General features: G+C 52.9%; 2 protein-coding genes across 2 annotated transcripts in view; one reads left to right on the top strand and one right to left on the bottom strand.

The window, feature by feature from the left end:
• LOC114848727 (protein unc-79 homolog) overlaps positions 1–11,207 on the top strand; it is a 23,479-nt gene extending 12,272 nt beyond the window's left edge. The window contains exons 21-52 of the mRNA XM_055505890.1: positions 1–55; positions 131–279; positions 368–525; positions 1,035–1,216; positions 1,297–1,498; positions 1,567–1,749; positions 2,095–2,163; positions 2,488–2,825; positions 2,909–3,091; positions 3,176–3,338; positions 3,434–3,583; positions 3,679–4,614; positions 4,765–5,109; positions 5,188–5,289; positions 5,380–5,496; positions 5,764–5,866; positions 5,955–6,095; positions 6,170–6,208; positions 6,289–6,401; positions 6,635–6,720; positions 7,043–7,216; positions 7,468–7,536; positions 7,607–7,717; positions 8,653–8,757; positions 8,835–8,912; positions 9,025–9,114; positions 9,188–9,363; positions 9,709–9,892; positions 9,977–10,180; positions 10,354–10,431; positions 10,517–10,558; positions 10,649–11,207. The exon at positions 1–55 is cut by the window's left edge and continues 25 nt beyond it. Coding sequence (XP_055361865.1) covers positions 1–55; positions 131–279; positions 368–525; positions 1,035–1,216; positions 1,297–1,498; positions 1,567–1,749; positions 2,095–2,163; positions 2,488–2,825; positions 2,909–3,091; positions 3,176–3,338; positions 3,434–3,583; positions 3,679–4,614; positions 4,765–5,109; positions 5,188–5,289; positions 5,380–5,496; positions 5,764–5,866; positions 5,955–6,095; positions 6,170–6,208; positions 6,289–6,401; positions 6,635–6,720; positions 7,043–7,216; positions 7,468–7,536; positions 7,607–7,717; positions 8,653–8,757; positions 8,835–8,912; positions 9,025–9,114; positions 9,188–9,363; positions 9,709–9,892; positions 9,977–10,180; positions 10,354–10,431; positions 10,517–10,558; positions 10,649–10,837 — 5,314 coding nt within the window. The 3' untranslated portion in view covers positions 10,838–11,207. The remainder of the gene's footprint in view (positions 56–130; positions 280–367; positions 526–1,034; positions 1,217–1,296; positions 1,499–1,566; positions 1,750–2,094; positions 2,164–2,487; positions 2,826–2,908; positions 3,092–3,175; positions 3,339–3,433; positions 3,584–3,678; positions 4,615–4,764; positions 5,110–5,187; positions 5,290–5,379; positions 5,497–5,763; positions 5,867–5,954; positions 6,096–6,169; positions 6,209–6,288; positions 6,402–6,634; positions 6,721–7,042; positions 7,217–7,467; positions 7,537–7,606; positions 7,718–8,652; positions 8,758–8,834; positions 8,913–9,024; positions 9,115–9,187; positions 9,364–9,708; positions 9,893–9,976; positions 10,181–10,353; positions 10,432–10,516; positions 10,559–10,648) is intronic.
• Positions 11,208–13,239: 2,032 nt separating this feature from the next.
• Positions 13,240–22,876, bottom strand: prima1 (proline rich membrane anchor 1). The gene is made up of 4 exons (XM_029139470.3): positions 22,124–22,876; positions 21,148–21,286; positions 18,938–19,070; positions 13,240–15,353 (listed from the first exon to the last, which is right to left on the bottom strand). The coding sequence occupies exons 1-4, from the start codon at positions 22,403–22,405 to the stop codon at positions 15,254–15,256; spliced, it is 654 nt and encodes a 217-aa protein (XP_028995303.1). The 5' UTR covers positions 22,406–22,876; the 3' UTR covers positions 13,240–15,253.
• Between the last annotated feature and the right edge of the window lie 919 nt (positions 22,877–23,795).

Below are 23,795 nucleotides of genomic sequence, written 5' to 3'. Positions count from 1 at the left end.
GTTCTCGTACCAGCAGCTCCCTGTGTCTCTGAAGCTTATCTACACCGTTCTGCAGGTACTGAACCAGAAACCTGGAGCACAGACAGACTGAATGCATAATTCTAATCATAATTATGGTCTTCATGTTCAGGAGATGTCAAAGTTTGAGGAGCCTGACATCTTGTTCAACATGCTCAACTGTCTGAAGATCCTGTGTCTCCACGGAGAGTGTTTGTACCTTGCACGCAAGGATCACCCACAGTTCCTGGCCTACGTCCAGGAGAAGATGCTCATCCCGTGGTGCGTCACCGTGAAACCAACACGTGAATTCATAAGTGCTTGCTTCCGCTTGCTGATTGAGTCCATGACAGTAACTTCTCTGTTTCAGCCTGTGGTCCATGTTGAAGTCAGAGTTCTGCCAGTTGGCCTCGCTGGCTGTGCCCCAGCTCCTTCACGCCCTCTCCTTGTCCCACGGAGCCGACATCTTCTGGAACCTCATCAACACCAACTTCAACAGCAAAGACTGGAAAATGCGATTTGAAGCAGGTGAGGGATGTCATGTACAAACTAACACTAGTTTTCCCCAGGTTGCTACAGTCTGGTCCACAAACCCCTGCCTGCCTACATCTTTCTGTGTTGTTGCCATGGTTACTCTGTGCTTCAAATAGGCGGCAAAGAGGATTAAAATATATTTCCAGAGAGGAAGGAAATCAAAAAACTTCCTGGCATCCGATTCTTATTAGCTCATTATTGTATTTACCCATTTACCTATTTAAAACACTATAGTTAAGTAAAATAGTGTTCTGATGGTAGACAGAATAAGTAATGGTACTATTTAGTAAAAAATAGTTTAACTGTCTGTTCTCTCCCACACTGACATCTGGTGGCCAAAACTAGGCACCAGTCATCATGTCACAGTGGGTAAGTTTGTGATCTGTTGGTAACAGCAGCTCCGTGCTGTCTGATGATGCTGATGATGCTGATGCTGATGCTGATGATGCTGATGATGCTGATGATGCTGATGATGCTGATGATGCTGATGCGTTTTCACCCAGTGGAGAAGGTGGCGGTGCTGTGCCGCTTCCTGGACATCGGCGCCGTGACCAAGAACCACCTGCTGAAGTACTCGCTGGCCCACGCCTTCTGCTGCTTCCTGGCCGCCGTGGAGGACGTGAACCCCGCGGTGGCCACGCGGGCCCGGCTCCTGCTGGACACCATCAAGAGGCCGGCCCTGCAGGTGAGGTTCACGCGTGGCGGGTTCCGGTTCCATCACCGCGCGTGTGTGTGTGTGTTCACATGCGTGTGTTTGTCCTGCAGGGCTTGTGCCTCTGCATGGATTTCCAGTTCGACACTGTCGTGAGGGACCGGCCCGTCATCCTCAGCAAACTGCTGCTTCTGCACTTCCTGAAGAAAGACGTTCCCGCGCTCAGCTGGGAGTTCTTCGTCAACCGCTTCGAAACGCTGTCCCTGGAGGCTCAGCTGCACCTGGACTGCAACAAAGACTTCCCCTTCCCCACCAGTACGTTCCCACCGCTCAGTGCTACGACAGGCACGTCAGAGCCCAGCACTCACTGTCTTTCCCCGCAGCCATCACGGCGGTGCGCACCAACGTCGCCAACCTCAGCGACGCGGCCATGTGGAAGATCCGACGGGCCCGTTTCGCCAGGAACCGCCAGAAGAGCGTGCGCTCCCTCCGCGACAGCGTGAGGGGAGGCCAGGCCGAGTCCAAACGGGCCTTTTCCCTCCCCGAGTCCCTGAGCAACCGCCTCCGTGAGTAGCACAGACCGGAGCCCGTGTGTGCGATCAGCCCAGACGGCGGTCGGAACACGATCATGACTTTATGAGAACCCTCGACCAAAGTCTTGCCTCATTCCACCATTTTTCCTTTCACATCAGTGTTTGGTGTCGGTCATTGTGTGTCTGGCTCTGCACAGAATGCGGTCTGAGTTTCGGGGCGGTTTCACTGGTGTTGGATATTTATTGTGGGTCTCAGTGGGTTCCACAGTGTGGCTTGTGTTTGCGTATTCGTGTGGCTGTGGTGAAGCTCAGACGCGTATCCTGTGCCACCTCCCTTGTACATTCTCCTTAATTGTGTTCTCCATATGTGGTTTTTAGCTCTAAGGCTTACGAGGCAGGAGCACTCTGCCCCGACACTGGGAGATATGCTAGAGAAAGTCCTGCCAGGTAAATGAACCAAACCTGAAACACACAGTGTTATCCTCATGATCACGCCATAATGGAGGAAAGTGCTACGATTACAATGACTCAGGCTCATGTTTGTAGGAGTGAAATATGAAAATACAATGTTTTTCTTTAGGTTCTGCCTAATTGTGATGAAGAGAACGCACTGTTGCTAACAGCTAGCAGGCCATTTTTGTGTTTTCCCCATTTCCACGTGTCCCATCCACATGTTGTGGTGATGTGCTGCATGACGTCATCTCCACCTCTGTGCTGTGGCCTCCCCCCTGCTCCCCCCTGCTCTCCCCCCGTCCCCCGTCCTGTCTGCAGCTCGTTTCCTCCCGCACTTTAACCCTGACGCCTCAGCCCCTCTCGCAGGCCAGACCCCGTCCCCCGAGGACGACACCGTCATCCGCGACCTGCTGCCCGAGGACGCGGGCATAGATCACCAGACGGTCCACCAGCTCATCATGGTGCTAATGAAGTTCATGGCCAAGGACCAGAGCAGCGCCGAGGCCGACATCGGCAGCGCCAAGGCCTTCAACACGGTCAAGCGCCACCTGTACGTGCTGCTGGGCTACGACCAGCAGGAGGGCTGCTTCATGATCGCGCCGCAGAAGATGCGCACCTCCACCTGCTTCAACGCCTTCATCGCTGGCATCGCACAAGTGACGCACCTCATTGAGTCTTTGCTACTTGCTGCTTGTTGCTGAGGTAATTACGCTAATCAACAGAGCTGTGTGCATTTCAGGTGTTGGACTACAACATTGGTTTAGGGAAGCAGCTGCTCCCCCTGGTGGTGCAGGTGCTGAAGTACTGCACGTGTCCTCAGCTCCGGCACTACTTCCAGCAGCCGCCTCGATGCTCCCTCTGGGCCCTGAGGCCACACATTAGACAGATGTGGCTCAAGGCCCTGCTGGTTATCCTCTACAAGGTACTGACTGTGTGCATGAATTCAACACGTTGCCTTTGCCTTTTCGTGGAGCGCCATGGTGACGCGTTGTTCCGTGAACTGCAGTACCCGTACAGAGACATGGATGGCAGCAAAGTGGTCCTGCACCTGATCCACATCACCATCAACACCCTGAACGCCCAGTATCACAGCTGCCGGCCCCACGCGACCGCAGGACCCCTGTACAGCGACAACTCCAACATGAGCCGCTACAGCGAGAAGGAAAAGGGTATATAATATAGGATAACGTATTTGTTATTGATCATTCTTTGATTCATTATTCTTTAACACTGATGTCCATTTTCCATATTTCTCTCATTTCAGAAGAGGACAGTGTTTTTGATGAGTCAGACGTACACGACACACCGACCGGCGCCGCCAACAAGGAGTCGCAGACCTTCTTCGCTCGCCTGAAACGGATCGGCGGCAGCAAATCCGTGAAGTATCAGCCCGTGGAGCTGAACGCCAAGAAAAGTATGAGACAGAGGCTTTCGCAGTGAAGCGTAGTATGACAGCATGTAAAATGCATCTCTGCATGTTCCTGCTGCGGCTGTTGCTGTGTGCGTCAGGTGAGATCGAGCTGTCCGAGTACCGGGAAGCCAGCGCCCTGCAGGACAGCATCCTGCACTGCGTGAGGGAGGAGAGCACCCGCAAGAAGCGTCTGCAGGCCATGCACAAGCAGAAGTCCCTGGACATCTCCAACACCGACTCCATCCTGTTCAACCTGGACGAGCACAGGCGCAAGTCCTGCATCGACCGCTGCGACCTGCAGGCGCCGCCTGTGATCCTGCCCCCGTCGCTGGCCGCCGCGCGCGGCCGCCATCACGGCAAAGGGTCCTCGGACGGCTCCTCGGTGCGGGTGGAGGGGGTGGAGCCTGTGGATCGACGGGGCTCCCGCGGCGGCCATTCGGACATCTCCAAACCCGTCATCCCGGAGGTTCGGCTCAGCTGCATGGAGACCTTCGACGACAAGATGGACCAGGGCTCCCTCGTGGGATCGCTTCAGGAGAAGGAGGACCAGGACCTCATCGACCTGTCCTCCGACTGCACGTCCATACCGGAAAAGCACTCGCTGCTTTCCATGTCCGACAGCGACTCCTTGGTGTTTGAGCCTCTACCGCCTTTGAGGATCGTGGAGAGCGACGAGGAATTTGACCTCAACACCGTCACCAGCTCCAGGTTCAACGGGAGTCCGAAGGTGACGGCCTCTCCCGCCAGCAGCAGCACCCTGAGGCTGTCCCCGGTGGTCCAGGTCAGCGTGGAGGACTGTTCCAGTGACAAAAGCACGGATCTGCTGGGAGAAGGAGGCTCAGAGAAAGGCTTTGCAGAAAGGAAGCCGCACCGTCTGACCCCCAGCCCGTCTCTGGAGCTCCCCGACCGCCAGGAGAACCCCTGCAACGAGAGCCCCATGACCCTGAAACAGAAGCGAGACCTGCTGAGAAAGACGCCGCACGTGCCCGACACCTCCTTAGACGACGCCTCTCTGGCGCCCGAGGGGACGGGGACGGGGACAGGGACGGGGACGGGGACAGGGACAGGGACAGGGACAGGGACGGGGACAGGGACGGGGTCGGGGGCGGGGACGGGGACAGGGACGGGGACAGGGTCGGGGACAGGGTCGGGGACAGGGACGGGGACGGGGACAGGGACGGGGTCGGGGGCGGGGGCGGGGACGGGTCCCTCCGATCGCAGCGTCTTCCTCAACATCCCCGAGGACCAAGCGGAGCCACTCTCGTCCCCGGAGAAGAGCAAGAGCAACAGCAACGGCGAGGAAGAGGAGGACGGCGACGACGAAGAGGACGACGACATGGGCGACGACGCCGACAGCGAGCCCAAGCCCGAGAACGCGGGCGACAACGACGAGGCCGAGTTCAAGATTCAGATCGTGCCTCGGCAGCGGAAGCAGAGGAAGATAGCGGTCAGCGCCATTCAGAGGGAGTACCTGGACATCTCCTTCAACACGTTTGACAAGCTGGGGGGCGAGCAGGCCGCCGAGACGGGTAGGGACGGGTCCACGCGGGGCCGGGGGTGCACCTTGACGCCAGGGCCCTCATTTGTTTACCCATGATGCTTTGCAGATCACAAGGTTTTATCCACATTGGAGAAGCCACGAGAATCGGCCTCCGCTCCAACGCTTGAAGCTGCCATTCCGGAGACGAGCCACCGCTCCTCAGTATCAAGTAAACGCACACTTAATAATACTCCCATTAAACATCTCCCAATGCATTCAAACACTGTTTTACATGCTTTGCTGCTGTTGTCTGCTTCAGCTCAGTACCGGCAGGTGAAGCGAGGCTCTCTGGGAGCTCTGACCATGAGTCAGCTGATGAAGAGGCAGCTGGAGCATCAGTCCAGCGCGCCGCATAACATCAGCACCTGGGAGACGGGTCGGTCGCTCGGGCCTTTGCTTTGTTCCCTAATGAACTCTTGAGGCGGTTAAAGAATTCAGCCGCGAAGGCGAACAAAGTGATACGAGTGAAATAAAAATGAACAGAGGAAAAGCAAGAAAACATTATAACAATAGATTTAAACAGGCTCATCTCCATGGAATAATGAAATAACCCTGTGAAACATTTCCTCCTTGAAACTGTCAAATTGATGAGAGGAATTACATTTAGAATCGATTGCATTACCAATGTCCTGTTTCTCTGTAGGTCCCACAAAAACGAGCCTCCTCTCTGCACCAAGCACCGTCAGCATGTTCGTCCCGGCCCCGGAGGAGTTCATCGACGAGCAGCCCACGACCATGTCTGACAGGTGAATCCATCAGCCGTCAGCTGCGCGGCCACGGCCCCTTCTTAATGATTCATTCCTGCTGATGTGGCGCGTGCGTGTGCCGCTCCAGATGCCGGGACTGCGCGGCCGTGCTGGAGGAGTACGACGAGGAGACGCTGAGCCTCGCGGTGGTGGTTCTGTCCATGTTCATTCACCTGAGCCCTGACCTGGCGGCTCCCATGCTGCTCGACATCATGCAGTCCGTGGGCAGGTCTGCATCCACAGAGCTTCAGAACTGCCTGTAGAACTCATGCATAATTCACCCGCCACTTTGACTCCTTTCAGGTTGGCATCCAGTGCCAATTTCTCCGGACAGGCCGAGAGGTACGCGCTCACTGTGCTCATGGGTGGGTTTAATGCGAGGCGTGTGGTGTGACCGCCTGTCTCCCTGTGATGTCCTGCAGCATGCTGATCCCAGGCAACGTGGCCGGCGTGGCCAAGCAGTTCCTCCGCTGCATGTTCCACCAGCTGGCCCCTAATGGCATCCTGCCGCAGCTCTTCCAGAGCAACATCAAAGGTGAGCGGCCGCCGCAGACGCTGCAGACGCTGCAGACGCTGCAAACGCCGCAGACGCCGCAGACGCCGCAGACGTCGCAGACGCTGCAGGCGTCGCAGACGCTGCAGACGCTGCAGACGTTGCAGACGCTGCAGACGTCGCAGACGTCGCAGACGCTGCAGACGCTGCAGACGCCGCAGGCACCGCAGATGCTGCAGACGCCGCTCCACTCACCGCCTCTCTCTCACCCGCAGACGGAAGCTTCCTGCGCACGCTGGCGTCGGCGCTGATAGATTTCAACGAGCTGAGCTCTGTCGCTGCCCTCAACATGCTGCTGGAGGTGAGGCTGCACTTCTCTTCGCCAGCAGGAGGAGCTCTCGTCAAAGCGGTGAAAACAGCGCATCATCTGGGCATTCACGAAAACCTCTTATTCTGCACCACTTGTTCCGCACAGTTTATTGTCAACGTAAAGCGAAATAAGCCCCCGAGATGCAAATCCTACGGGAACGTGAGCCAAGCCATCGAGCTTCGTGCTCCTAAATCCACCAATGTCATCGCGAGCATTGCGACTCTGGAATTAATCAGCAGTTAAATGGAAATGCATGCGTTTCCAGCCGCACTTTATATAAGCCAGTCGTGGTTTTTGCCGCTCTGCCCTGCAGGGCCTGAACAACAAGAAGAGTCTGCCAGCAGGGGGCACCATGCTGCACTGCCTGGACAACATCGCCACCTTCATGGAGGCTCTGCCCATGGACTGCCCCAGCAACCTGTGGACCACCATCTGCAACCAGTTCCAGACCTTCCTCACCAAACTGCCCTCGGTGCTTCCTCTGAAGGTAGATAGCGGTGCTTCCGTTCACTTAGTCATGGCCTGATATGCTCTGATGTGATTATGGGTTGAGGAGGAAGCATCTCGCCGTGTCCTTGGCGGCTTCACCAGGACAGAGTCTCAAAATTGTAATTGATTTGGTGTTTTTGACCTTGAAGGTCGGTTTTCTCTATACGTTTATTACTGCAGACCTACTTCCACCTACTTCCCCGCTATGACCATTAATATGCATCATGAAACACTCTCCCTTTCCTTTAGTGTCCCATGGATCCCAGCTTGAGGATTATCATTTGTCTTTTGAAGATACCGACGACAAACGCTACCCGGGTAAGCTCATAGGAAACAGTGGTTTGTCCCAGTCTTAGCCCCATGTTTACTCTCTGTCTCCATCCTGCAGAGCCTCCTGGAGCCCTTCTCCAAGCTGCTGAGTTTTGTCATCCAGTACGGCATCTTCAGCCTCTCCTACCTTGTGGAACTGTGCGGACTGTGCTACAAAGCCTTCAATAAGGTACGCGCGCAGGCGTCCGGCCCGGAAAGAGCCCGAGCCCATCGCTCTTTGGCTTCACCTGCTTCCACAGCGCTCCGGTCGCCCGGCAATGTGGCCGCGTGTCACGGATGATTAAGTAGGCAATCAGCTGGTATTGATTAACATGATTAGTGGGTGCGCGGCTGCTGCTGCTGCGGCTGCTGCTGCTGCTGAGGATGTATGGTGTGTTTCTGAGTGGCCGTCTCAGACGGAGACGGAGCCAGGGCTGTCTGCACACTCCGGACAGATGGATCCGTAGTCCTCACTACTGTCAACGCCTCATGCTTTATGTCTCCTGCAGTATTGATTTTCCACCCCCCCCTTCGCTTCCTTACTGTGTAATATCCGCTTCTTAAAACCAAGGGGCACTATGAGCGATTGGTTTTGGGACCTGTCCTGTGCGGTTGTTTTATGGCGGGTGCGTCTCCGGGGGAGCGCAGGGGGCATTTTTCAGCCACGTCCGTTGCCTTTCGGAGGTCAGGACGCGACGTCGGGCTCTCGAGACCCGAAGTTTGTCCCGCGGCGCAGCAGGTGTGCGCGTCGCCCGGCAGGAGACTCCAGTGCAGGGCGAAGATGACAGTGTGGTTTGTAAACAGGCAGCTGGGCTCCGTGTGGAGGGGATGAAGAGCGCAGGCCGTCCTCGGGGAGGGAGCAGGCAGCCTGACAGCCTCCTCTGAGCTGCTGGGACTCTGGGAGGAGAGATCTGGACTGGCCTAAATCTACTCCTCGGCTCCTCCGTGTGCCCCCCCCCCACCCCCACCCCCCACCCACCCCCCCCCCCCCCCCCCCCCCCCCCCCACATCCAGGCTACAGGGTTTATGCGCTCCTCACAGCATGAGTAAGGGAGAGTGATAATAGACAAAGGCAGTCCTGCTGCATCAGTACATTCACTCCGCTCTGTATCTCCGCACAAACAGGAGAGAGATAAGTTCTACATGTCCCGCATTGTGGTGCTGGAGCTTCTGCAGGCGCTCAAGTTCAAGACGCCTCTGCCCGACACCAACTTGTTACTCCTGGTCCAGGTAAACGCGACGTTTTCGTGCTTTTCAGTCTGCATTGCCCGACTTGTGCTTTCAACGCTGCGTTGTGCGTTTCTCAGTTTGTCTGCGCAGACATTGGCACGCGACTCGCAGAATCCACCATCATCCAAAAGCACATGATCTCGACTCTGCCGGGGGTAAGACTGAAGTCACTGGGCGTTGGAACCTTATTAAAATCCGCCTCATAAAACAGCAGGAAATAGGAAAAGAGCCCAGTGTGAAGCAGCCACTTTTTATTCTTCTCACCAGTGCACGACGGCGGCTATGGAGTGCATGCGGCAGTACATCAGCGAGCTCCTGGACTTCATTGCAGACATGCACACGCTAACCAAGCTGAAAGTGAGTGCCGCTCCATCCATTTCAGCCTTAAGCTGCTGTGTGCGCGTGCGTCACCACCGCCTTCCTTCCACAGAGTCACATGAAGGCTTGCTGCCAGCCGCTGCACGAGGACACCTTCGGAGGGAACCTGAAAGTGGGCCTGGCACAGGTCGCCGCCATGGAGATCAGCAAAGGAAATCACCGTGACAACAAGGCCGTGGTTCGTTACCTCCCCTGGCTTTATCATCCACCGTCCACCATGCAGCAAGGGTAAGAATGACACAGAGAAGAAGCATTTATTATTATTATGACCTGAGGCAGCAGTCGTACATTTAATTACGCCGGCTGTGACGTCTGTTTGTAGCATTTACAGCTCTGCAAAATACAAACGTGGAAATAGGCTGACCAAAAAAAGCACTGTCACTTTCCAAAAACAGTATCTGTCATTCTCTGAATTATTCACGGAGCGTGATGTGAACCGCTTCCTTTTGAAGTACAAACAAAGTAGGTCCTGTACTATCAGCTGATGGCAGCGAACGCACAAAGAAGCAGACAAACGCGCGGCAGCACAAATACGAGCGCGTCGCTCAACGGTTCCTGTTTTTGCCTCTTCAGGCCCAAAGAGTTCATCGAGTGTGTGTCCCACATCCGTCAGCTGTCCTGGCTCCTCCTGGGGTCCCTCACACACTGCTCCCTGCACCAGGGCTCCACCTCCTGCATGCCCATCCCCCTCGATGCCGGCTCCCACATCGCGGATCATCTGATTGTCATCCTCATCGGCTTCCCAGAACAGTCCAAGGTCTGGCATCCAGAACGACATCCTCTAATGAAAAGCCCAGGCATGCGTAATGCGAGATGGTCTCACCTTAATGTGTCCTGGCAGACGTCCGTGCTGCACATGTGCTCTCTGTTCCACGCCTTCATGTTCGCCCAGCTGTGGACCATCTACTGCGAGCAGGCGGCTGCCGCGCCGTCCCTGCAGAACCAGAATCAGACCGAGTTCTCCTCCAGCGCCATCCTCACCGGCCTGGAGTTCTGGAGTCGGGTCACGCCCAGCATCCTGCAGCTCATGGCGCACAATAAAGTGGTGAGTGGTGCGTTTTTTTTTCTTTCTCAGTCGGCCAAAGAGAAGAGAAGAGTCGAGACAAATAAGAGAATATTTCATTTTTAGTCCTCAGATCAATGTGTGCTTTGCTTTTCATGAGAAACAATAACTGCATTGGAGGAAATAAGAGGTTTAATATTGATTTTTCCTCCTAGATGGTGGAGATGGTGTGTCTTCATGTCATTAGTTTGATGGAGGCTTTGCAGGAGTGCAACTCAACTATCTTTGTCAAGGTTTGCTACAACTGTGGATTTTTTCTATTTAAACAGTAAATGATCTTAACCAGTAGGTGAACACAGTCTTCTTTGTGCCGTTCAGCTCATTCCTATGTGGCTGCCCATGATCCAGTCAAACCTAAAGGTAAGGTGATGTCTCTACTGTACGTTTATCTGGATGCACGCACAAATAACAAACAATACTTGTGTTTGTGACCTTCCATTTTGAATGCAGCACCTCTCCGCGGGGCTGCAGCTGCGTCTCCAGGCCATCCAGAACCGGGTCAACCATCAGAGTCTGCAGGGCCAGACGCCGGGCGCTCCTCCGTTTGCGCTGCGCAAGTGGCTGCAGTGCACGCAGTTCAAGATGGCTCAGGTGGAGATCCAGTCGTCTGAGGCGGCCTCACAGTTCTACCCCATGTGACCATGTGACCTCAGGCCGGACCCGCTCCTCAGAGCCTGCAGCCGCTCTAGCTGGACACAAGGACTCCTGTGTGAACTGATGCTGTGGATGGTTCCCTTGAAATGAATCATTTTAGCATCTTTACTATGAAACCTGTATATGTACAGTGAATCAATGCTATTTATAAGACTGGAGGTGACTGGAAGGGTTTGTGGGATGACTGCATCATGTGCCTAACTGTTGTAATCAACAGATCTGAAGTTTGTAGTGAGGCTCTGAAAGCAAATACTTGTTGAACATTTACTCACTTTGTGAAATTCATATTCATAATCCTTTCTAAGTTGCTTGGTTGCAAGCTGAATAATAAAAGTAGAGTTTTTCTAAATGCTGAGACACTTTCTTACGAGCGCTTTCTGATTCTAATGTGGCATTTACTGCCCTTTGATGTCCCGGCCGATGTGGAAAATGTCCCGTTTACCATAATGCAGATGGCCGAGCGATAAGATCGGCTCGGCCGGACGATAAACCTCAGGTGTGTCCAGGAAAATGACATGACATGCATTACCCAGCTCCCGTCTGAGATTCTTGTCGGGCTGTCAGTCATGCTGCCTTTCGCCATCGGAGCTCAGATCAATCAGAGGCCAATCTGACTTGCAGCAGCAGCTTTGTAACTCGATAAGGTGGAGCCAGACATTGGAAGTAAACAAGACTATTTCGGTTGCGTGTCCCCCCCCCCCCTTCCTCCCCCTCCTCCTCCTCCCAGCTGAAAGTGAAAAGCCCCAACCATCCTCCTCCATCCCTCACTCCGTTGGCAGTGGCGAAACAGATAGGCCCCAGCATATACCAAGCAAACACAATTACCTTTAGCCTAATGTGGTTTGTTGTGATTAAGCATTGTTGTGAGGTCTAACCGCATTACCACGAAGCTTTTGTCTGAGAATAACAGATGACATGACAGCGGGGCTAGAAAGCCGAACAGCACATTAATCTTTGTTTTGATCTCCACCGCTGCAAGGCTTTTATTATCAAGCTTTAAGGTGAATTAGATCCGATGATATGAATGTATTCTGCAAAAGGACATTGGCTTATTGGACAAAAAAGAAGCCAAATTTAATTTCCATACATTTTTAAACAATGAGCCTTTTAGTCGCCGCATGTGTAAAGAGGCGCCTGGTTGAGTGCTGTGCAAATGAGTCACTGCTATAATGAACACACACCCCGGTGACCCCCAAGCTGGCTGAATCAGGCTGCAGTGCCCCCTCTCATCACCCTCGAGCCCCGGCTCATCAAAGCGCCCCCCCGCCTGCTGCGTGCATCCTGTCAGCGCCGCGCAGGTGTGCACGTGCACATGCACGCGGCCGGCTCTGCATGCGTGCGGAGGCGAGCGTGCGCGTTTAATCAAGTCCTCCTTGCGCCGGGGCTGCATCTGTCGGCCGCCGCCACCCTTGTGATCGTTTGAACTGGCAGCCCTGTTTGAAAGCGCCTCTCTCATTAGCGGCAGCTTATGTAATCAGTGTCCCACAGGTACCCGGCGCTTTCCCCGCCCCTGCCTGCCTGCTGCCTGCTGCCTCCTGGAGGACCATATGGACGCTGAGCTGATGAGCAGGCAGCTGGAGGGTAATTAACGCTGACCAAAGGCCTCTCAGGCAGAGGGGGCGTGAGTGGGTCCTCAAAGACGTGAAGGTCATCTTTGAAGGGACTCAGGTGTGAGCTGCAGAAATATGTCTCGATATAGAAGAAGCAAACCCAACCAGTGGGCTTTTATACAGAGCTAAATTAAAAAAAATGTGACCGACCTTTTTGCTGTGAGGAAAGACTTTCTTGTAGCGCTTGTTGAGATGGTGACAACCCCTGTTCCCCTCGCCTCGTGCTGTCACATTGCTTTTGTGACAGTCAAGTCCACAGCGCCCTGCCTGGACAATGCATAAATGTTTAAATTGCTCAGAGTGTCCATCGGCATTAGCATCAAGCAGCACATCTAAAGCAGGGAAAGAGCAGCACTCCGTGGTCCCTCATTCACATAATAATTCATTGACATTCCTCCTGAGTGCTGCTCTGCATCGGAGCATCAGTGTAGAGCATGTTTACTCGCTTGGAAGTTGATTGATGTGAAAATGAAATAAAAAGCCTAAATATCTGTCGTCAAGTGTATTATTTTATTCGCTCCTCACCGCTCGTTCTGAGCCGGCACAATGTGCGACCCGGGAGCCTCCTCGTGTGCGTCATTAGGCGGATAATCGCAGCTCATTAAAGATGCGCCGCGTGAGGCGGGCGGAGAACATGCCGTCCAGTCTGGTGGTGGTGGTGGTGGAGGGGGAGGGGGAGGCGGCAACTCTGCCCAGGACACGAGTGGCACAACACAACGCAGACACCGCAAGGCTCGGTTTTACCACCGTGCATCTATAAACACAATAGACTGTAGGTCTGTTGCTATGTACAGTTTTATTTACAATTGAAAAATTCAGCAATGGAATCAACTTATGCACGTCTTTCTATCTGTTTGGTATAATGCATAAATTGCATGTGTACTACTGATTGCCATATATACATTAATGGCTTTCTCCATCAACATGACAACATTGACATAAATCTAAATGGTAGCACATTGTTTAAGTTTGACTATGTATAAACATATGTTCTGTTATACTGTACATGAATTAACAGTCCAGAAGGCAGATATTTAAATATCAATATTTACATTCATGCATCCATCGATTCTCTCATATAGGTACATGGGGAGTATACGGTTCACTAATACCTGTGCATGTTCAGGTGCAAGCATGTGTTTTTTTTCCCAAATTTCCACAGTTTAGCCAATATCGATACTTAACTGAGAGTTACAGAGCACATCCCACTCTCTCTGAGTGCACTCATCTGCATGCACACTCACAGACAGACAGACAGACAGACAGACAGACAGACAGACAGACAGACAGACAGACAGACAGACTCGCACGCACACACGCGCGCAGATTTAATGAAAAAAAAAAAAAGCCGAGCAGCGTCCAGTTCAGCTCAGTTGTGTTTTTCCAGGGGGGTGGACGATGCTTGTGACAGCAGTGAGTCACACACACATCCCCGCAGAGGCCAGTGTGCAACCTGATCTCTGGTTATTGGCCAAGTCTCCAGTCTCTCACCAGTCACAAGGTCAACCTGGGCTCAGGCCCCGGTTCAGTGATGGGCGAAGCCCCTCGTGACAGATGGAAAAGTGAGGAGGGTCTGATTGGAACAAAACATGGCTGAAGGCATCTCGCTGACCCCTCAACAAGACTGAGCCAGATGACGGGTGAAAGCGCGCCACATGTTGAGGGGGGGGTGGCTTTGAGCTAACAGATTCAAAATGGAGACTGGCGTGTGGAGCACACATAAGGTTCAGAGACCACACATTCGCATATCACATCGTAGAGACCCTTCACGAGTTCAGCAGAAGTCTCAGGGAAACAGAGGGGAGCATATCATCAAACCCTCAGGACAGAACAACAGATCGCAGAGCAAGCACGTTTTCTGCATCAGCGTCCTAACAAACCGACAGCAGGCGCAAAGCATCAGGACGACACTAATGAATTATACGATTCAGAAATGATTCACTTGAAAAAACAGAGCTATCAAGAAATCAAACGGATTCATCGAGATGTCTGCGATTTATCAAGATGTGTAAATTACAAGACAGGTTCTTGTCTTTGAAGTAGAAAAATAAATTCAAAAGTAGATACGTAAATAAATAGATGAAATAAATACATGGATGACTGAAGTATCTTACATTGAACCCTAGTCTTCATTGGCTTTTTTTGGCATTGCAGGAGAACCACAATGTCCCACGCTGACGCCGCCGCCGCCTTTTGTCTGAATTTCCTTAAATTGCATAGTCAGATGAATCCACATCTCAGAGCCTGGAGTGACAGTAACATAATGCCTCTCGCTGAGCATCTGTCTCAGAAACGGAGAACAAAAGATGGACAGAGTGACGACTGGGCTATAAAAAATGTTGCATTGTGTGTAAAAGCTGCATGCGTGGTTCTGCTTGTGTGGCGCGGGCCGTCCCCGCTCGCCGGCCGCTGCGGCGCTGCCGTATTGTCCGTTGCTCCGCTGCGGATGAGGTCTGGATCTGCGGCCGACTGGCAGACAGTCCCTCTCCAGTCGGCAGCCAACCAGCCTGTCAGCAACACTCGCTGTTACCAGCGGCACAGTGTTCAACACGCGGCGCCACTTTCGACACCGCGGGGGTTTGTGGATCTGTCTCTGACTCTATTCGGCATCATCCCCCCCTCCATCGGTCGAGGCTCCTTGTGGAGCTCCAGTGTCTTCAGTCTGGGCATCGTGCCAAGCAAAGAGGGGAGGTTCACCTATTTGAAAACCTGGGGTGGAAAGAATAGTTGTTTGGGGGGAAGGTGAGAGACGTGATGGTTCTGTCTCCGCCTGTGTTCACCAGGACACAGTCTATACCACAGTGTTGTTGGTACCGATGGACTTCTTGTTACGGATGCTCATGGCGTACTCCCCTCGACTCGTCCCGTTCTCCTCCTTTCTGAGTGGTTTCCTGCAAACAAACAGTTTGGCACAATGAGGGAAAATTCCTTGACGAGGAAAAGACCCGAGGTCCCATTTTGTCTCAGCTAAAGGCCACGTCATTAAGCTAACTTCCTAGACTGTTAACCTTTAAGCTGATTTGATTTCTCGGGCTGCTCTGGGCGGATACGCCGGTCTCGCCGAATCCTTCTAATAGGCGCCGTGTTCAAAGGTCATTTTTGCAAGGAGACGAGAAAAAAGAGGTGCATAGCAACGCAGGGGGAAAAAGGTAATTACCTGCTCCGACTGGTGGCCTTAAGTAATGAGTACGTGTGTGGCTGTCAGAACGACTGGGGAATAACACTGATACATAACCCAGACTAAAACCCTCCCCACACTGCTTGTGCTGCAGCTCTAGTGCAAAATAAGGCACCACATTATCCTCTGGCTGCTACTGGTCGGTGTAAGTGCAGCATCATTCAATATAAGCCTTTTCATCCACTCCTCAATGCCTTTGTGGTTATTATATTTGCCCAGTGTACTGTGGCTTGGGCTGCTGCCCCCCGCTCTGGGTTATGTAAGGCACAGACAGATCTGAATACAGTGAGTACAGTCATTGTCCCACTCAACACTGTACAGTGCCTTCACTGGCGCAGAGGAGCCCTGAGCGACATCATCTCCCCCCGAACGCCACAGCTGACCAGGCCCCAGTCTGACACACGGTCAGTCTGAGTCGGGTCCAGCGCCGCTCGCGTGGCTTCTGAGGCCTGGTCCTGAGGGGGACGCCTCACAGAGGGACACAGTGCACTGGGACATAGTACACAGCACCTCAATGACCAGCATGAGGGGGCGAAATGAAAATAAAAAGCAGATGTCAAGTGTTAGTAACAGATAAAAGTATAAGAACATGGCGTTGCTCATGTCCGTCCTTCATTTAGGGTCAGTATTAATTTATTACTGTGTCTGCTCTGCTCAATGTGGTTAGTCATTACTAACAATTGAAAGAACTAACTCTCTGGAATGTTACAGTCTTTAAGTGATTATAAATGTGTATAAAAAAGTGAAGCACCCTCTGCCGTTAGTTTGCAGTGGTTAGAGATTGTTAGACGTGACGTCTGAGGATGATTCAGAGGGGACGCTGTGAGCTGGGGGGGGGGGTCCTCAGGGACACACGCTAGCCGTGTAGGACAGATGCTGCTTGCTGTGTCCCTGTGGGACCGGGGGACGCCTGAGGAAGGGGGCTGTCCAGCCCTGCGGTGTAACGCGGCGCTGCAGGGGAGCTGGGATGTACCACGCTTCCTGTACGGGAATGATGGGAATGTTCACAGCCACTCAGGGAATTCTTCTGCTTGGAACAGAGCGTGAGGTCGATACCCGTTCAGCGTTATTGGGGACTCGCTCATGGACCATTTTTTCTTCCTGTCTTATTTTGAAAAGCGCCGCCTGACGCTGGACGCTGACCGTTTGGCCTCGGGCCGCCGCACAGGGCCCAGCGCCGGGGCCTCAAGCGACCTCAACCCGGGGCTTCAATAATAGATGCCATGCTGTTGGCACATGGCAGGTGGCAACACAACACTTCACAGGTTAGATGAATATTTCATATCAAAGCTGTGCAATCACAGCGCACGTTCCTGTTTGAAGTTCGGGGAATGGGTGGCTCCAAAATTAGGACATGTGTTACGCTGTTTACAATTAATACAGCCATCTGGAAATTAGAGAAACGCGGCGCGGTTCAAAGACGAAGTATTAGAAAACAGACTGTAGAAATCTGCAGCTGATTCGGATCGTGCCGGAATCGTAATTTAGAAAACAGAAGGTAGCAAATGAATAATGAAAAGCATTTAAAACTATTTTGCTTGACAAGCACTTTGTGTTTATTGTGTCTCTGGTTAATTATTTTAGACATGCTCTGCTGCCCATGCACAGGACCAGCTGTGATGTATTATCTGTCTGGACAAACTCCCAACGCAGTAAATGGGTTTCAAAAAGCAGCGAGCGTCATTAGTCAGGAGCTGGAGTTGTGTTTGCTTTGGCTCGGTGCGTGGCTGCCAGCCTGGACTGCAGCCTCATGTCTTTTTGCTTCAGATGGCGCGGCACCACGGAAACGCAGCGTGTGTCTGCTCTGAATCCTCCTCCCCGCGCTCCCCGGCGCTGCGGACCCCGAGCAGGACTGCGTCCAAGCGGTCTTCTTCCGAGCCCTTTCGCGTCTGACACATGACTGGCAGTCAGAGATTATAAAAAATCACAAAAGGCCAAGAGGGCCGGGACCCGCAGAGCTAGTTCCTCTGCTGCCTGCTGGAAATGAAAACCAGCTGGACCCCAGCCAGCTGGTTTTCATTGGGAAAGCCCGGAACACTGAGGGGCTGAAGCGCTATATATAACCCAGTGTGTTTGTCCTGCTGAAAAACGCTCGCTCACATTATTGACTAAGCCTCTCAATTACTGCCTCTGTTGCTCGGGCACACAACATTTTATCTATCATTTCTGCTGCTGTTTCCTTAAGCTTGCTCTGAGGAGCGGTAGATGATTACAGCGTCCATGACAAATGTTAAAGTAATCACATTTTTCCCTGACTGCCGTGCGATTGGCTGGTGACTAATGAATGTCTAATGAGGCCAGTCCGTCTGGACCCGTGCGTTTTTCGCCTCTCATTCAGACTAGAGAGCAGCTTGGCGTGGCGCAAAGTCTGCAGTCTCGAGCCCACGGAGCTCGAGGACACGACCCGTTTGCATGTATAAAAGATGTGGCCTGCAACTGAATGACTGCGCAAATTAATTCATAAATAATGACTCGAGTTTGGGGCTAGAGCCCAACTTTCCTACCACTGCTGCATTAAAAAGGTGCCCCTTGGCTACACAGGGGGCTGGAGAATTGCCATAATGAATTCCTGAGCCAACCACCCATTACTTCCGCTGCCTGACTTTGCCTATTTGTTGTTTAGCGAAAGAAGAAATAGAGTTCTGCTGTGGAAAGCTATATCTGTCATGCAGGCGTGATATAGTCCCATAAATGTAATGCAGCGTGATTATAAATCTGTTTAAACAGCCATAAATAAAGCATGTAGCTAATACACATGTGATATATGTGAAATGTGTAATACACAGTGTGTGAAGATGGAAATCTGCCAGGCTGATGTTCATATGTATGTAAAAATATGCATTGATGTTTCTGTGTATCCTCACGCCATGGCCCTTTGTGTGTGTGTGTGTGTGTGTGTGTGTGTGTGTGTGTGTGTGTGTGTGTGTGTGTGCGTTACATGTCTGGATGCCAGAGCGCACGTGTGACGCAGAGAACTGGGTCTGGCTTGTGCCCCGGGCTAAAGCCTCACGCAGCCTTTTCTCGCCTGTGCTGTCGGGGACCTAACGGCCGGCCCGGGAGGCACGGGCCACTTAAGCAGATCAAAATCAACAAGGTTCAGTTCAGCCAGGTCAGGTTTTAGAGCCAGGGCCCATTTCATTATCTAACCTCCGACCTCGGCGTGACCCTGTCGTCACCTCCCTACGGCCTCCCGTGGGGCACGCAGACGGTGTTGATTCCTATTTCAATTTGTTAGTGTTAAATATTACATTACAGGCAAACTAAAACCGAACACGGGAGAGGAAGCAGGCGCCCAACCTCTTGATGGCCTTGTAGCAGATGATGATGGCTGAGAGGAGGAAGACAACAGAGGCGCAGCCCACTGTTCCCAGCACGATGATGTCCATCTCCGTCCACCATGGCCTCAACAAGGGCACGACGGGCTCCACCACTTTAACAGAGAGAGGAGGATGCGGCAGGAGAGCAACAGAATTAATAGAATGCATGAAAGAAATTCAATCAGAGAAATCTGTTCAACACTTCATCCACAACAGTCACTTGAGTCGAGTTATTAGATTCTTAGTGATCCTATTATACAACACAATAACGGAGCAGAGTGGAGGTGGGTTTCTATCATGCCCTGAGTGGGGAATTAGCTGGGTTCAATGTTCAAAGATATCCAAGCCGACACCATGAATGATTTAAGGTCCCGTCAGCCTTCCTTACACCAGCACTCGTGTCCACACCAATTACTGCTGCACAAACCTCCTGCTCTCCCACCATCAGATCCGTGGAGTGCGACCACTCACCAGGAATGTTGTATAACATTATATGCATCAGCAACTTTGTATCTGTAATGCAAAACTTCCCTGCTCCCTATCTGCAGCGTCGGATCGCCGCCCACCCTCCACATACCAGTTTATTCATGTGCATCCCTGCGAATGCGGGTTTGTTCCAACGCCGTGCTTCTGAGGGAATGTTCCGCTCCACGCGTGCACTGGCACAGACACAAGACCTGCCGTTGGTGGGTTCTTGTGAATGGGAGTGGAGCTGTACGTATATCACACCTCCTCCTTCTACAGCACATCACATCATATAATTCACTATAAGTTTAAAAGGCAGACTGCCCTTTTAATCCTTTTAATCGAGGGCCGTGGGGTTTAATTCGGTCGGTGGTGAGGATCCACCTCACGGTGATAAAACCCACTCCGACGGGACTTTGGAAACCGCTTTTAGCACCCAGACGCTTACGTACAGCGCCAAAGTCTGCAGACTCTCAGCAGATAGATAAGGTCTCCGTCATTGTCCCAGTTTTTTATGCATACTCATTGAATTTTTAAAGACCAAGGTTTAAAGCAAAATTTCAGCTCTAACTGTTCTGCAAATTGGGCGTCTGAAGGAATATCAAGATAATTATGCGCCTGTGAAGATTAAACTCAAATCGAAGGGAAAAGAGCTCGTTCTAATTGAATTATTAACGACGTGCTCGCCCTCTGCACAAATATCTGTGTAAACTTGAAAAGGAATGAGGAATTGACCCGCTAATCGCATTTATCCTGACATGGCGCCGCATGTGGAGGATGCAGAGCCCGAGTGCAGACTGCGCGGCGCTCACGCGGCCGCCTCCGCCGACAGTCAGCTGGCCGTGGCAGCGGTGATGCCGTGACCTTGACAACAATCAGACACGCTCTAGGACTCTGTTCACAGGTGGCGCTCGTGGTGAGTCAGGGGAAAAATGAGCTGCGGCTGAACTGACAGCACAGAGCAGAAAATCACCTGAGCTACGAGGCTGAGCATTGTCACGGCTGCCGTGCAGTGCTCCTCCCCGCTCTTATTGTGAAGGGCTGAGGGTGAGTAACTCCAGGGAGTGGAGGTACAGCTCAGAAAGGCTGCGTCATCAGCAGCACCTGTCACATATTTCAGCGCCCTGCTCGTTAGGGTGCGGGATGATATACAAATCATGCAAAGGCTCGACCAGCAGGCTGGTGACGCGCGTCTGCGGGCGAAGAGCGGGAGCTGCTGCAACAGGCACCGCACGCACACATGCACACACTTGTTGTGTACACGCACGCCCTCATCGCCGCCAGCTCAACTTCAAAACGACGCTGCAGCCCCTCTGCCGCTTCATCGGCCCCTCGTCGCTCTCAAATTAAAGTTAATTTAATGAACTCGTCTCTGTTTTAATCAGGGCTCCTCCGGGGGAAACCCTACCACTGAACCTCTGGCTTTGGCAGCGTAGCAGGCGTTGCTTTCACGGGCAGCTGGGTATTCCCCGACGCCTGACCCCGTATAAATTAGCTCTGTGTTGAGTTGTCAGCGTCCCGCTGGCGCTATCCTCCGCGCAGACGCACATGTGCAGAACTGCGCACTCTAATCTCAGAGCGTTTGCATGCTGCGCGTCAAAGAAAACGGTTCCTGCCGACCGCGCAAGCGCTTGACCCCTCGCGTGGCTAGAAATGGGATCCAACTGTGGAGTGAGCGCAGACACGTTGAGACGCACAGACAGGTGCGGGATCGGGGAGCGTTACCTGGGTTGCCCAGCCGCGGGGGAGGCGGTGGGGGCGGCGGCGGCGGCAGGGGGGGGTACCTTCTGCAGTGGCATGCCAGCTGGCACTGTTCGCTAACTTTCTCCGCCACGCTCCGCGAGCATGACCTCTGAAGTTCTCCCTTGCGTGGCGCGAGAGAGAGAGAGAGAGAGAGAGAGAGAGAGAGAGAGAAAACATGGAGATGAGCGAGGCTTCGTCCTTCGGTGCGTTTACTCACAGGTGGCGTCAACGCAACGCGGCGCCGCACGCACGCGGACGCGTGAACGCCCAGCGCCGGCGGCTCCGTGGCTCCGTGGGGATCCTCCCGGCGTCCTGTTCATTGTCGCAGCGTGTCCCGTGTTGTTGTCACTGGGGGGGCGTGTATGTAGTACATGCAGAATACTACCACGTCGATGGCTGCAGCCCGCTCCCTGCAAGAAACCACCCACCGACAGAGTGGGCAGCAGGCTGCCCCGAGGAGCGTGCGTGGGCGGACTTGGAAACTCGAGCAGATCACATTACACATGAACCTTGGCAACGCTGCCTGCGTGTGAACAACAGCTCACCACTATCTGTAGGCAGCAGCGTGGGGCAGAGGTGAGAATACTCATCACTAGCATATGCCTGGCGCAGAGATCCTGCTGATAACTGATTATTGTTCTCATGAAAACACAGTTGGCTACTCCCTGTTCCCACTACACGCCCGTGCGTGGACCTATGCGTACTTGTGCGCAGCTATAATTCGCGTGTCCTACTGGAAACTCTCCACATGCCCGTCTGTCAGCCAGTGTTTCCAGTGCTTCTAAACGCACCGGACTGATGACATCATTACGCGTGAAACGCATAAAATGCTTAGTTACCTGAGGAAATGACCGGTCGCACAGTTGTAAGTGCGTCAGTAAATCAAACTCCTGTAACATTGGCGTAACCTCTCCTCATGCGTAAATGGACGAGTGGCGCGCGCGAGCGCGATCCTTACCTGGCACGAGAGTAAAAGCAGTGAGAGAAGGCAATGACCAAAGAAAAAAGGCCAGAAACTTAAAGTGAATGGCATTAGATCTTGGACCAGCATTCCTCCTGAGCTCTTCTCGAAGATACTAGGCAGCGTTTCCAACAAACGAATGCAGTAGACATAAGGGTGAAGTGCTTGGGAAAGAACCATCCACCCTGTCCAGTTCGGCGGCGATATCTGTGACAGACGTCTCCAGAAATAGTTTATGCCACAATCATTTTCCTCTTGAAATCCCGTTGTCGATAGCATAGGACAGGCGAGCCGGCGGGTGAGTAGCAAACCTCGATAATTCACATCTCGAAAGTAGTTTTTCTCGTGCTGGCACTCAGATAGCGACCTGAATCACGCCGCTACTCCGTGCAATGTGAGGGCGGTGGACGGCCCGTGCCTTACATCCCTCCTCGGCTGCGAGCATGAGTGCAAATGGGCCACTCAAGCCATCGAAGTTGAAGAAAAAACGCACGGAGAGAGATCCTCGGGAATATCACGCGTCGGGATTCCTCATCATAGCGCCACACATCCCGCAACTCAAGCTAGAGGCTGTATGGGCGAGTCCGGAGGGCAGAGCCGAGGGTTAAACTGATGCATCCCCCTCTGTGCCGGAATACAGCGGCTGTTTTATACGGGAGCATCACCGCCGCGCTCCGGATGCAGCGCTCGCATCAGCGCATCCAGACAGCGCGTGCTCTGACAAACTGACCCTCCGCTCCTCAGAAAGTCCACAAAAGGCACCGGGGCGAAGGGGGTGTGGGGGGGGGGGCGGCCGAGGGGGGGGGGGGGGGGTACGTGGTCACAGGGGCGTGGGCGAGATCTGCGGGGACGTGTTTGTTTTTGTTGCTTGTTTATGTTTGATTATTACAGTGGTCCAGGTGGAAAGTAGCCCACGATGCGCGGAGGAGGCGAGTCCGTAAGGATGACGCGTACTGGACCGAATTAAAGTCAAGTGGGGAGAGAGAGAGAGAGAGCGAGAGAGAGAGAGAGAGAGAGAGAGACGCCTACCGAAAGCATTGCCATACCCATGTTTGATGTGCTGTGTGCCTGCTAGAACACTCTGTGGCCCAATGTCCCAAAGTAGGTTGAGCTAAACAATACTGATGTAACCCGGCACTCACTGCGAGAGCTCCACGACAGAGATGTTTATTTTATACCTTCATTTATTATGATTACCAGCAAACGGAGGAGTTGCTAATAGATATTGCTTCAGGCCAAGAGTGCAGAGAATGGGTCGTTTTGAAGAGCAGAGTTGCATAATGTTGTTGGTGGTATTTACTAAGCACAGTTATGAAATTACCCCACTGCCCACAGCCCTGGTTCCACACAGACAACGTGACAGCCACACTTTACTGGGATTAGGAGTTGAGTGACAGTGGGAAGAAAGCCGCGGTGACTGATTCGGTGGCGCTAATAACTCCAGGCGACGCCGAGCTAATAGAGGAATCCATTAGAGCGCAGCTGATTGATAATCTGATCAATTTTGTTAGAAAATAGCGAGCGGGGATGAATTGCAGCCCGGCTGCAGGGATGTGTTGTCCATCGCTGCTTCATATCACTGCAAATGGAGGCGAATTGGGTTTGAACTTGGAATATGATCAGTTGGGATCAGCTGCTGTTTCCCTGCTCAGCACACAAACCCAGAGAC

This window comes from Betta splendens, chromosome 22, assembly GCF_900634795.4.
Source record: "Betta splendens chromosome 22, fBetSpl5.4, whole genome shotgun sequence".
NCBI lineage: Eukaryota > Metazoa > Chordata > Actinopteri > Anabantiformes > Osphronemidae > Betta > Betta splendens.
Note: the sequence above shows the minus strand (reverse complement) of the source record. Positions and strands in the feature narration are given on the sequence as shown.